Raw genomic sequence first — 13416 nt, 5'->3', positions numbered from 1 at the left:
TACTTAAAACATTTTGCATGTGGGAGTTTAGGTTACCTCATAGACACCTACCACAAAATATCATATAATGAAGAAGACTTACCTGTGGAGGAAAAAGAAAACCTATAAATTGCCATTCCCTGAATGCTAGATATTACTTTCATTTTTTATGTTTATGTGTAGATATTGAAATAGCAATCTGTCTTGATTTGCATATTTTGCCTCTGCTCCTCATATGAAGGTGTCTCTAAGTTACTAACATCTTAGTATTTTTTCTTTATCTTAATACTCATTGCTTTTTTGTCCTCTCATGTTTCCATAGCACTTTCTTATGCAAGAAGCTAAACGGTAATTAAAAGGTACAGGATGAAAAGATGGCACAATCAGTGCTGGTACCACCAGGACCTGACAGCTTTCGCTACTTCACCAGGGAATCCCTTGCTGCTATTGAGCAACGCATTGCAGAAGAAAAAGCTACAAAACCCAAACAAGGACGAAAGGATGAGGATGATGAAAATGGCCCCAAAGCAAATAGTGATTTGGAAGCAGGAAAATCCCTCCCATTTATTTATGGAGACATTCCACCCGGAATGGTGTCAGAGCCCTTGGAGGACCTGGATCCATACTATATCAATAAAAAAGTGAGTCCTTAATACAATTTTCTTTATTATTAAACTCAGTGAAGTTGCAAGATAGCTCCCAGTTAGTCCCATCGGGATGACCCCAGAACCATATCATGACCTATATAAAACATCATGAGGATGCCAGGTGAGCTCAATCATGAACTAAATCTATTATCTCTGGAGTAATTTGGAAGAATGGAGTTGAATCCACTGGAACAGACCTAGAACCAAAGTATGCTGGAACCAGCTTGTACAGGCTCGAGTCAATTATTAAATTTCCAGTTGGAGTACTTATACCTTAGAAAATGGTGAATGCTAAAGGTCAGAACATGATTTATTGTTCAGTTGATTATCTAGTCTAAAGAAAATGGTGGAGAAGTATTTTAAATTTAAAGTATGTTTTGTGTTTATTCTTTTAAAAAAGTTCAGAGAGCCATTTGTTAAAAACTTTTAGCAGCATACCACTGGCTTGAAATGAATAGTGACCTGGAAAGGGAGAAGCAAATTTTCAGCAAATAATTGTTTTCTATACTGAGTGGGACTAATACTATATCAAGTATTTAGGAAACCCAGAGACAGTAGGAGGAAAAGATTATATTATTGCCTGTAAAGGAAACACTGTGTATATTTAACTCCCTACAAAATCAGGAGAATTCCATGATACTGCTCAGTAACTATCAAAACATTTTGCTACAAGTGGTATCTCTACCACAAATACCTTTATGGTCAGCAAATTTAATCCTTCAGAAAAATCATTTGTTCCTCCTCTCTAATTAATCTCTAAAGAAAAAAATATAACAAAGCATTTGAACAATGAGGGGAAAGTGCTAGGGTAGAATTTGGAGGTAAAAAGGAACATATTTGGGGAATGCTAAGGGAAGGGAAGAGATGTTGGTTTCAATGAAGATATAATTGAAACCACATCTTAGTGCTTACTGATATGATAAATGAAATTGATAATTTTTCTTTTAAAGTATATAAAAAAACTTACATTTTCTTTGCTCCCAGTTACTTTTTGAGTTTAATCAATTTAAGTCTTTATACTCATTGTCCTTATTGTGCCTACCAAGTAAAGGAGAAGTGTATAGTGTCACCTTGGAAACAAGTAACATATGCATGTTAGTTTTATGATGTTATTGGAGGGGAATTGGTGCATTATTTTACTATATTGGAATTATACAAAATATTAAAATGTGATATTTCTAGATAACTTTTTTCCATTCCCTCTGAATACTTGATCTGGTTAATTAAGGACACTAATTAGTGTTGAGAAAAAAGTAAAGCAGACTGTGTTTTAAATCCTATTATTGTATGTTCTAAATTTCATTTAATATGTGTTTTTTTCCAGACTTTTATAGTATTGAATAAAGGGAAGGCAATCTTCCGATTCAGTGCCACATCTGCCCTGTACATTTTAACTCCTTTCAACCCTATTAGAAAAATAGCTATTAAGATTTTGGTACATTCATATCCTTTTTCAAGTGGTTGTTCAGTATTTTTGCTATTTGGTTTTTATCCTTCTGTATAGTTCACTTCAAAACCAATGTGATTGGTATTTCTCTACCCTATATCTCTTGTTTTTTCTCTCTCCTTTTATTCAGTAAAGATATCAGAGGTAAGTGAACTACTTTTCTTTCTCTATTTTTTTCTTCTTTCCCAAATCATTCATAATTATCATCCTTGCCCTCCTTCCTGTTTTTCACCTTTTAAAAAAATCTGTTTTTCCTGCCACTTCTTCATTTATTTCTCTTCATATTATACTTTTTTACCTTAAATAACATCATTTTATGTTTATAATGCAGAGTAGTTTTAAATTATTTATTTTGATGGATTTTCTTACAGGAAAAAATGACTTTAATATCATGGTTTTTATCTTCTGATATAACTTGAATGTCTTAGTATGTTTATATAAAAACTAAGCCAGGAAATTATTACTGAATATTTCTTAGAAATTTGTTTTCATTATAAAATATTATTGCTTGGCTTATTTTGTTGCCCCTAGTCTAATATGAGATTCACAATTTAATTGTGAAAAAGCATTGCCTTTCAATTCAGCATTTGAAAAAAATCACAGGAATTCAACTATTGGTTATGTATGTGTGTGTCTGGATGGAAAAAGGTGTATACACACATACATATGTATGTATGCATTTTGGATAGGTATGTTTATAGGCATTAGCCTTTGAATATTTATGAAAATAATGTTTTCCATGAAAACTCTGGCCTTTCAAATTTGCTAAGACTTTATCATCTTTGCCAGTCCTGCCCATCCCTCTGGGGACTAATTACTTTGAAAGGGTTTCTCCTTGAACCCAATTGCTTTTTCACTTTATATATTTCCTCAACCCAATCTGAACAGGTCAAAAGGAGCAAGAGACAGTTGGTTTTTTGGGCAAAATATGTATAGACTGGGATGGGATTCACATAAATTTAGTGAAAAGTCTAGAAATTCAGGGCAAAAGAGGCCAAGGAAGTGATTGTGGTTTTAATCCAGACCTTGAAAGCTAATAGAGAGAAGAACTGGGAAGGTTTGAATAGTAGAGATTAGGGTTTGACTAGCCAGGGTATATCAGATATCTATGAGCCAATACAGTTTCAACCTCCATAAAATGATAGCATCCTTAAGAATCAGAACTGAGGGAACTAGTTGGATCTAGCGATATCATAATGTGTCTCTCAGTGCTTGATAATATTTTTGTTTCCTGATAAGATCATTCTAACTGAGTGATGCATTGTAGAAGGGGAAAGGGAAGAGAAGAGAAAAAGTATTTGGTAAATTATGCTATGCTAGGCACTGTGCTGAAGGCTTTATAAATATTGTGTTATTTGATCTTTACTGTACCTTGTGAGGTAAGTGCTATCGTTATTCCCATTTTATATTTAAGGGAACCAAGGCAGAAAGCGCTTAAGTGACCTACTCAGGGTCACTCACCTAGTATCCAAGGCAGATTAGAACTTCAGACTTCCTGACTCAAGGTCCAATATTCTATCCACCATGCAACCTTTTAGTAAGACTTGGCATTAGTCCATGAACCAGCCAATGACCATTAACCTTCAACAAATTAGTAGAGTGTACTTGTGCTAATATTTCTGCTTCTCACATTATTTATTTAATGGATGGCTGCTGTCTTCATTAGGAGCTCTTGGAACATAAAAATAGCTTTTTCCCTTGAACCTTGAAAATAGATAAATTGTGGTTATATTTACTGTGATAGGTATTTTTTACAAGGCAGTATAATTTTGATGTTCTATGACCCTCTCTAGTCCTCCCTTTCTACATATATTTGTTTATTTGGTGATAAAGTCAGGACTATGGAACAGATTTCCAACATTCTAACTTGACAGTCATTTCCATTCCTCTCCTAGATTCATCCTTACCTCTGTAGTTCAAACCAAATCTGTCATTTCCATAGAGTTATGGAGTAGAAAAATGAACCCTAAAATAAGAGTAAGGGAATATAGGTTCTATTTCCCACAGCATGACTAGTTTCCACATCTGTAAAATGAGGGGATAGGACCAATTGTAGAAGAAATTCTCTTAGATAAAAATACTATGATTTATTGACCATAAGGCTTTGGGTAGGTCATTTATATTGTCTGAGCTTCAAGTTATTTATGCTCTTTGTCTTACCTTTTTCAATTATGATCATGAGGATTAAATGATGCTATATAAGCACTTTGTAAATTGGAAAGTACTATGCAAATATCAGGTATTTTGCTTACTAATGAGATTCTTATTTCTAGTAATATATATTAAATGTTTAAATGTGCTTCATTAGTCCAAATTTTCAGACTTGATTAGCTTACTATAACCTTCATACTTCCCTTCATTTTGTATACTTGTCCTTCAGATAAGACAGCTACCCAAACATCCTTTGCAATTCAAATATTTTTCAGCTAAAAAAATATTTAAGCGCTCCCAACCCTACCCCTAGAAGCCACCTGCTTCGAGCTAAGCTTGTGTGTTGCTTGGAGAATGGTATTTCTCTGTTGTTTTAAAGGTGGGTCTGCTCTCTTAAAACTATAGCTCATTAGCTCTTACCTACCTTCCCTTAATTGTCACCTAATAGACACAGCTCAAAAGAAAATCATTTCCCAAGATGACATAGTAAGAACAGTTGCTGTAAAATGCCCCCCAAACAATTTTAAGGCATGTCATCCTATAAATACATAAAACATCAGGGGGAAGAGTGGGTCCAAACTTAGCGTATGCTGGTAATGAGGCACACCGGTAGGGAGCGCAGGTTCCTGCAGAGCCCTGATGCCCTTCTCTTCTCTTGGTCTCCTCACACTCCTTCCCCTGAGCCCAGCATCTCTTCTGCATGGACTTCTCAGCTGCTGGCATGATTCTCTCTTGAATCCACAGCTGGCTCTCTTCTTTGTTGCCCCAGAGTATTTTCCTTGAAGCTTTTCCGCTCCCCAAGTGTCTTCTTCATTCTGGATTTAGTTTCTCCTACCAAGATGCTCGGACCAGTTGGGTAGGGTGAGGTTTGCCCTTTGAGAGAGACATTGTGGGTCACACTCCATAAAACTTCTTCAGTTGGCTTTTTAGAGGCCAAGGATGGGGCTGATGGGGTAGGATTGAGAGCCAGGCCTAGAGACAGGAGGTCCTGGGTTCAAATCTGGCCTCAGACACTTCCCAGCTGTGTGACCCTGGGCAAGTCACTTGGCCCCCATTGCCTAGCCCTTACCACTCTTCTGCCTTGGAACCAATACAGAGTATTGACTCCAAGACGGAAGGTAAGGGTTAAAAAAAAAGGCCAAGGGAAGGTTCCCCTTTCAGTTGGGGAAGGAAACTTTTTAAAACTTCAAAAAGGGATAACAGAATATAGACATGCCTTTGTTTAACACCTGAAAACTTTCTTACCTCTGTTATCAGTGTCTTGTTTCTGTGATTATATGAACCAGGCTTAAAAGAAGCCTGCCCCCACTCACTACATTAGAATTGCAACCCTACCCCAAAATGAAGGAAAGCATCTTCCTAAATAAGTTTAACTTGTCTAGTGTAACTCTTCTGAAAAGGAAATCACTTAAGCAAAGTGCTCAAGGAAATCCCACAAAGAGAATATGATATTGCTAATAAAGTGGTCTGGATGGCCTCATAACTAACTGTAAGTGCTATAAGTAATTACAACTGGGATTGGTTAATGTTTTTAACCACTGGACTGGTGGTCAGAAACTTAAAATTGCAGTCTCATGTTTGCCTCTTCAATTTACAGACAATAATTAGAACTAACATTTATACAGTACTTATTCTATGTTGGTACTTTATCTCATTTAATCTTCACAGAAACCCAGAAAAGTAAGTACTTCTTTTATCCCCATTTTACAGATGAATAAAGTGGGGCAAACAGGATGAAATTATTTTCCCAGGATTATCTATCTAAGCCTGGATTTGAACTGAAGTCTTCCTGACTCCAGGCCCTGTACTTTATACATTGTGCTCACGTAACTGGCTCAGCAAAGTGAGAAAGATTGGACCAGATGAACGTTGGTGTCGCTGGTCCCTTCCAAATCTAGTTCCACAATGCAAGGATGATGATGCTCTGTTGACCTAATTGGTCTGCATGATGACCAGGCAGTGGGCATGGAAGCTCACACTATATGCTTGTTGATGTCCTATTCAATGGTCTAAAGCAGTGGTTCCCAAACTTTTTTGGCCACCGCCCCCTTTCCAGAAAAATGTTACTTAGCCCCCTGGAAATGAATTTTTAAAAAAATTTTAATAGCAATTAATAGGAAAGATAAATGCACCTGTGGCCACCACCGCTCCTCTAGATTGCTGGAGAAACGGGCGGTGGTGCCCACTTTGGGAATCACTGATCTAAAGGGAAATAAATTAAATGCATGGACCTTCCAAATCAAAACAACAACAACAACAACAAAACTTTGCAAAGACAAAGAAACAGAGGAGAAAATGTAACTTGTGGTTTGAAGGATATGAATTCATTATATTTTAACAATTATTTATTTATTCCACTGTATTAGCTTTGTAAATTCTAGTTATATAGATTTTAGGCCCTTATGTTATTGAGTTAAAGTTCTTTTTCAGAACTGGTAACTCTTTCTAGTGTTGTGGATGGATAGATGACCTCAGAGTCAACAATACATTCAAGTCTCTCCTCTGGCACAGTTTGGCCATAAAACAGAGGGCAAGTGTATCTCGGTGATGTAGGCAGCTCTTTAAGACCATAACTTGCAGAAGAACTACAAATGTGCTTTGATAAAAGTTTCGTTACCAGAATTTACCTACATTAGTGAAATAAAAAATCCAAAACAAAAACACAAAAATCCTCTCCCCAGTTGTTCCTACATGTTTTTGTACATGCTAGAAACTTCGTTATCTAGGTTACTATGCAGATCATCAAACCCTTTTTAGCCTAAGTGCAACAAGGACTTTGTTCAATTTTAAAAAACACACATTTGTTAAATATCTGCTGAGTTCTAAGCACTATATTAGGTGCTGGAGATTCAGAGGCAGAAATAATAAATCTCTGCTTTCAAAGAGCATTTCATCAGGGTAGACAATGTGCACATACATAAAACATGTACAAAATTAATACAGAGTAATTGGGAGAGGGAAGGAGGACCCTAGAGAGAATCAAGAAAAGGTTCAAGTAGGACATAGCTGACATTCAAACTGAACTTTGGAGGAAAGTAGAAATTTGAAAAGGAGAGATGAGCATCAGGACAGACATAGGGACATCTCTGTGCAACTGGATAGAGGTGAGAGGTCAGATGTTGTGTTTGAGAAACAGTGAGAGTGCCAGTTTGACTGTGAGAAGGAATGAATACCCTAAGCCTGGAATAATAGGTTTTGAAAAGTTTCTAATAAAAAATAGAAGAGTTAAAATTTGATCCAAAAGTAAGAGGGAGTCACTGGAGTTTATTGCACAGGGGACCTTTACTTCCATGTCACACAAATATAGACTTAGCTCTGTTAACAAATAAGTGGGTAAATATTAATAAAGAGGCCCTAAATATTTTTGTTGGGGGTTTATTCTTCATATACTTAATTTTATATCCCTATGTGCTTATGGGATAGGGACTTGACCTCTGATTTCATTGATAATGAGAACTCAATATAAAGTCAATACAAAAATGACCTTCCCTGTAAATTACAATCTCAGAGAGTTGCCTAGAACACTGAATTAAATGACTTGCCATGTGTCAGAGGCAAGACTTGAACCTAGGTTTGAACATTCCTGGCTTTGAGGTCAGTTTTCTATCCATTATACACCTATATTACTTCTCAAAAGAAGAGAAGCAACCATGGATTGAAAAGAGAATTAGCTATTCCTCAGTTGACAGGAATCCCCACAATTTCTGATTTTTTGTTACCAGTAATTTTTGTTACTAATAAAAGAGCTGTTATAAATATTTTTGTACATAGAGGGTCTTTTCCTTTCTCTTTTATCTCTTTAAATACAGACTCAATAGTGGTATTGCTGGGTCAAAGGGTATGCACCCTTCTGTAGCTCTTTGGATTTATTTCCAAATTGTTTTCCAGAATGATTAGACCAGTTCACAATTCTACCAGCAATGCATTAGTATCCCAATTTGTCCACACTCTTGCCAACATTTGTAATTTTCCTTTTCTTTCATGTTAGCTTATCTTTTAGGTATGAGGTGGTACCTCAGAGCTAAGACCTATTTTTAAAAAGTAATTTCTTTTATTATATTAGTAATACAACAACATCATTTCCTTTGATAAATGTGTTTTGACTAGTTCTAAAAAATTTTAAGAAACATCAGGAATTTCTTTTTTTTGTTAAAGATTGTAGGATTATCACTAAAATTCACATTTTGCTTTGACATGAAATTTGATCAAAGTGCTTAGTACCTTAAGAATTATAGAAGTTTAATGCTAACTGGAAAGTTTTTGAGTATGGGTCCAATGATAGACAATTGTACATCTGTTATCCAGGGTCCAGTCTAATTACAGAGAGGTACAGCATGAGGTTTTCTGCAAAGTGAGTAATTGTTTGTTCAGAGCAGGTTTCTCTAACAAATGATAAGGAAGTTGAAATTTGCATCTATGAAGGAAATACCCACACCAATAAAGGATTCTAGTTTTGAAATAAGTTGAATAGTATATATCTTTGCAGAAGTCTATCATTTTGTGAGGCAAAAAAGTTAGGTTTGGGGGGAGAGGAAAGATAAAGGTTTCATAAAACTATGCAACATCCCACATGATAGAAATCTTATAAAGATATCTTAATTTCTTTTTCACAATATCCCTTTTCCCTTCCAAAAATATACTCCAAGATTTTATGCTCAGTATTCATGAGGAATATTGCTGTGCCATATATTGCATGCAGACTATATATATACAAAGGAACAACTTTATTTATTCACTTATTTGTTTGTTTATTTATTTATTTTATGTTGGAGATGTATTTATTTAGAATATTTTTCCATGGTTACGTGATTCATGATTCTCCCTTTTCCCTCCCTCTTCCCAGAGCTGATAAGCAATTCCACTGCATTATACATATATCATTGTTCAAACCTATTTCCATGTTTCCATACTTGCAATAGAGTGATCTTTTATCATCAGAACCCTAATCATAACCCCATCGAACCATGTGATCAATCCTATGTTTTTCTTTTGTGTTTTCACTCCCAGTTATTTCTCTGGTTGTGGATAGCGTTTTTTCTCCTAAGTTCCTCTGGAAAAGTCTGTTACATTTGATTGTGCCACAATGTATGAATCTCTGTGTATAAGGTTCTCCTGGTTCCATTCCTTTCATTCTGCATCAATTCCTGGAGGTCTTTCCAGTTCACATGGAATTCCTCCAGTTCATCATTCCTTTTAGCACAACAGTATTCCATCACCATCAGATACCACAATTTGTTCAGCCATTCCTCAGTCAAGGGACAACCCCTCATTTTCCAACTTTTTGCTACCAGAAAGAGCATGGTGATAAATATTTTTTGTACAAATTTTTTTTCCTTATTATTTCTTTGGGGTACAAACCCAGCAGTGGTATGACTGGATGAAAGGGCCGGCAGTCATTTAAAGCCCTTTGCACATAGTTCCAAATTGCCCTACGGAATGGTTGGACTTATTCGCAACTTCACCAACAGTGTATTAGTGTCCCAATTTTGCTACATCCCATCAACATTTATCATTTTCCTTTACAGTCATATTGGCCAGTCTATGAGGTGTGAGGTAGTACCTTAGAGTTGTTTTAATTTGCATTTCTTTAATTATAATAGATTTTTTCATTCATTTTTTTCATTTAAAAAATTTTTATTTTGAATATTTTCCCATAGTTACATGTTTCATGTTCTTTCCCTCTCTCCCAAGCTCCCCTAACCCCCCTTAGCTGACACACAATTTCACTGGGTTCTACATGTATCATTGATTAAGACCTAATTCCATATTATTGATAATTGGACTAGAGTTATCATTTAGTTTCTACGTCCCCAATAATATCCCCATCAGCCCATGTGTCCAGGCAGTTGTTTTTCTTCTGTGTTTCTCCTCCCACAGTTCTTCCTCTGAATGTGGCTAGTTTTCTTTCTCATAAGTCCCTCAGCCTTGCTCTGGATTCTTACATTGCTGCTAGTAGAGAAGTCTATTATGCAAAACAAGAACTTTAAAATAAAAGATAATTGTATATTGCATTTAGTCATTTTTACAAAGTTATGGGTTTTAATAGTATGATTTTTATCTTCTAATACCTTAACATTTCACAAACATTACCACATAAACTTTAATTTTTACCTAATTCTTTTATTGTAATTTTACAGTTAAATCAAGTCTCCCATGTTGTTTTTAGGTTGTAGTGCCATCATGTGGTTGTTTCATCTTAGTCATTTATGTCCATTTTTTAATTTAAATGAATTTGAGCTCTCTATTTGAATAAAGTTCATAAATTTGAATGCTATTAAAAATGAAACACTAATTATAGCATTGATTGAAGTTAGCCCTTCAATGTTCACTCTCATTATACAAGGCAATTTCCTTACCAGACTCACTTAACCTGTTTGATCCTGATGTATAATATTCAACCATTTGAAGTCAGAAGATCTAGGTTCAAATCCTAGCTCTGCTACTTGGCCTTTTCTATTTCAACTCTAGAATCCTAAGGTCTGGTTGACCTTCTATAGTGTAATAAAATATTACAATATTGTATGTAAAAAAGAAATAAAAGAAATGTTCACAATATAAATTATATTATTAAAATTCATTTATTTCTGCCTTGAATCCTTTTATAATTTAGTCTATTTTTTCATTGATAATGATTGTTGATTTTTACAACAGTGATGAATTTTTTCCCATTATATTTAATATGGAAGTTAATAAATCTGTCATCTTATTATTGAATTTTGAGTTATGATTTCCTTATTTTTACATGTGAATTAATACCAAGTCCTGTTTTTATACATGCAAAATATAAAAAGAACAAGAGTGGAATTCTCTTTTTAAAATGTTTCATATGATACAAAATTCAGTGTGAGCTAGTCTACCTTGAACTCCATCCAAATATGGATGGTTTGGTTTCCCAAGTCCTAAAAAGACTTCATAATATAAAAAGCATCATCACTTCATGGTGGGCCTCAGGGAAAACTTGCCAACCTGATCCTGCCTTTAAAATAACTGAAATGTGTGGACTATTTATTGGTAAATTGATTGCTTGGCAATTGGTTATCAAAATAGTCAAAATAACTGAATTGGCCTCAAAGTGGTTGCTATGGTGACATTTAAAAATAGCCCTTGTGAATATAGTCTCAGCCACAGAGAAATGAGAAAAATGCAAAAATAGTACAATGATTATTAGTGGTGTCTTACCTTTGAATTGTCAAGAAGTGTTTTTAACATGGTTGTATATGATGATAAACTTTTCTTCTGTACACTGTGTTCCTTGACTGCACTTTACTTTATTCAGCATGCTCATTATGTGTACTATTCTGACCAATTGTGTGTTTATGACCATGAGTAACCCTCCAGACTGGACAAAGAATGTAGAGTAAGTAGAAAAATATTAATATCAATAATCTTTTATGTTTCCAAATGTGCTTTTGGCATCTTTTTGGCCTCATCATCCTACTACTATAAGAATGTGTTATTGCTTTTACTTTCAGGGAGAGATACTGAAACTGTGACATTATTTAGGCATTGCTAAATTAATAGGGTCATAGCTCAATAGCTGGAAGGGATTTCAGAGGCCATCTAAATGTAGCTCCTTTATTTTACCAGTGAGGAAACTTAGGCCTAGGGAAGTTAAATCACTTGTGAAAGGTGACACAATTATTAACCCCGAGTTCTGACTCCACAGCCAATACTTTTTTGGTTGTACCCTGCTGTGGATCAGTGACAAGAATACAGAAGTGGGCAAAGAAAAGAAAGGAATTCTGTCATGCTGTCAGCAAGTCAAGTAAATCATAGCCTTATCCCTGGGCACTTGTGGCCCTTTGTTCATAAAGACTGCAAGGTTCAGTGGAAAGAGTGTGGTTCAAATCTGCTCCTTACCACCTGGCTACCTTGGACAAGTTCACTTGATCTCTTAGATGATCTCCAAGTTCCCTTCCACCTTTAAGTTTTTGATCCTATGACAGCCTCATTGACTTTATAAGGACATTGAAGATGCATAAGAAGGAATATACATACTCTACATTGAAACAGCACCAAATATTTTTCCATATTGTTTCTTCTTATTCCCAAAATAGATTTGTATTTTCCTAAAAGAAGAAAAAATTTCATGACTTCTGGAAGTCATGAATGGTGCATTGTTTTGTGTTTATATGAATATCCATTTGTCCAAATAAAAGTTATTATTAGTTAACTAAGTATTTAACTGGCTTCAAGTTCAGTAAGAAACTTTTGGAATTCATTGATTATATAATCTTCCTCCATGACTCAAAAAGAAAAATTCAGATGATCCGTGTGAAAACTTACATTCATTTCTTAATTTTTTACCTCTTATTCCTGATCTATAATTCAAAAGCTTTCATATCTTCATCCTTTTCTCCTTCCCTCTGGTCTTGAATGATTTCTCCTTTCTATTATCTTTAGTCTTTCTCTGTCTTCCTTCATTAAAAGTTTCCTTAGGGAACCCTTATCTTAAGAAAATCTCCACTTGCTATACCCAAGCCAACATAGTATCATATCTATTAGAGCAAGAAGATATCTTTGATATCATTTAATCCAACGTTCTCATTTGCCTCCTCTTCACTGCTAAGATCAGTCTATATTCATCTCCATTAGAATACTGCCTTCTCATTTCTTAGCCGCCTGGCTTTTGGCTTCTGATCCCACCACTGTTGAAACTGTTCTTTCAATTCCTTTGGGCAAGAACCCCTTTCCTAAACTTCTTCTTTGACTTTTCTGCAGCATTTGACACTACTAACCAATCTTTTATTTTTATGTTCTCTCTTCTTTTCTTTGGCACTTTGTTTGATCTTTCTCTTGATTCTCTTCCTACTTGTCCGATCACTCTTTATTCTCTATTACTGTTTCATCTTCTTCCCTTCTAAATAAGGGTATTCGCCAGTCCTCTAATCTAAGTTCTCTTCTCATTTCGTTCTACATTCTAAGACTTGTCAATCTAATGCATTCACATGGCTTCAATTATCAACTTTTGCAGATGATCCTAATATTTATATATCTAGTCCTAATCCCTCCCTTGAGTTCCAGTCTCACATTTCTAAGTGCCTGATAAAAACCTCCATTTGGATATCTGGCTTTAAACTCAGTATGTTCAAAACTAAGCTCAAAATGTTCCCTCTAAAACTTGCTTCTCTCAACTGTCTCTATTGATACCATCACCATCTCTCCAGTCATTTGGGATCAAAAACCATAGTA

The 13416-nt window shown here is 35.2% G+C and overlaps 1 protein-coding gene across 13 annotated transcripts in view; it reads left to right on the top strand.

Moving 5' to 3' along the window:
- Positions 1 to 353: 353 nt before the first annotated feature.
- LOC123239274 (sodium channel protein type 2 subunit alpha) overlaps positions 354 to 13416 on the top strand; it is a 106623-nt gene continuing 93560 nt past the window's right edge. For all 13 annotated transcript variants that reach the window (XM_044666533.1, XM_044666536.1, XM_044666529.1 and 10 more), the window contains exons 1-3: positions 354 to 620; positions 1951 to 2069; positions 11492 to 11581. In XM_044666533.1, the coding sequence (XP_044522468.1) occupies positions 354 to 620; positions 1951 to 2069; positions 11492 to 11581 (476 nt within the window). The remainder of the gene's footprint in view (positions 621 to 1950; positions 2070 to 11491; positions 11582 to 13416) is intronic.

This window comes from Gracilinanus agilis, chromosome 3 (assembly GCF_016433145.1).
Source record: "Gracilinanus agilis isolate LMUSP501 chromosome 3, AgileGrace, whole genome shotgun sequence".
Taxonomy (NCBI): Eukaryota; Metazoa; Chordata; class Mammalia; order Didelphimorphia; family Didelphidae; genus Gracilinanus; species Gracilinanus agilis.
This window is presented reverse-complemented; position numbering and strand designations above follow the sequence as displayed.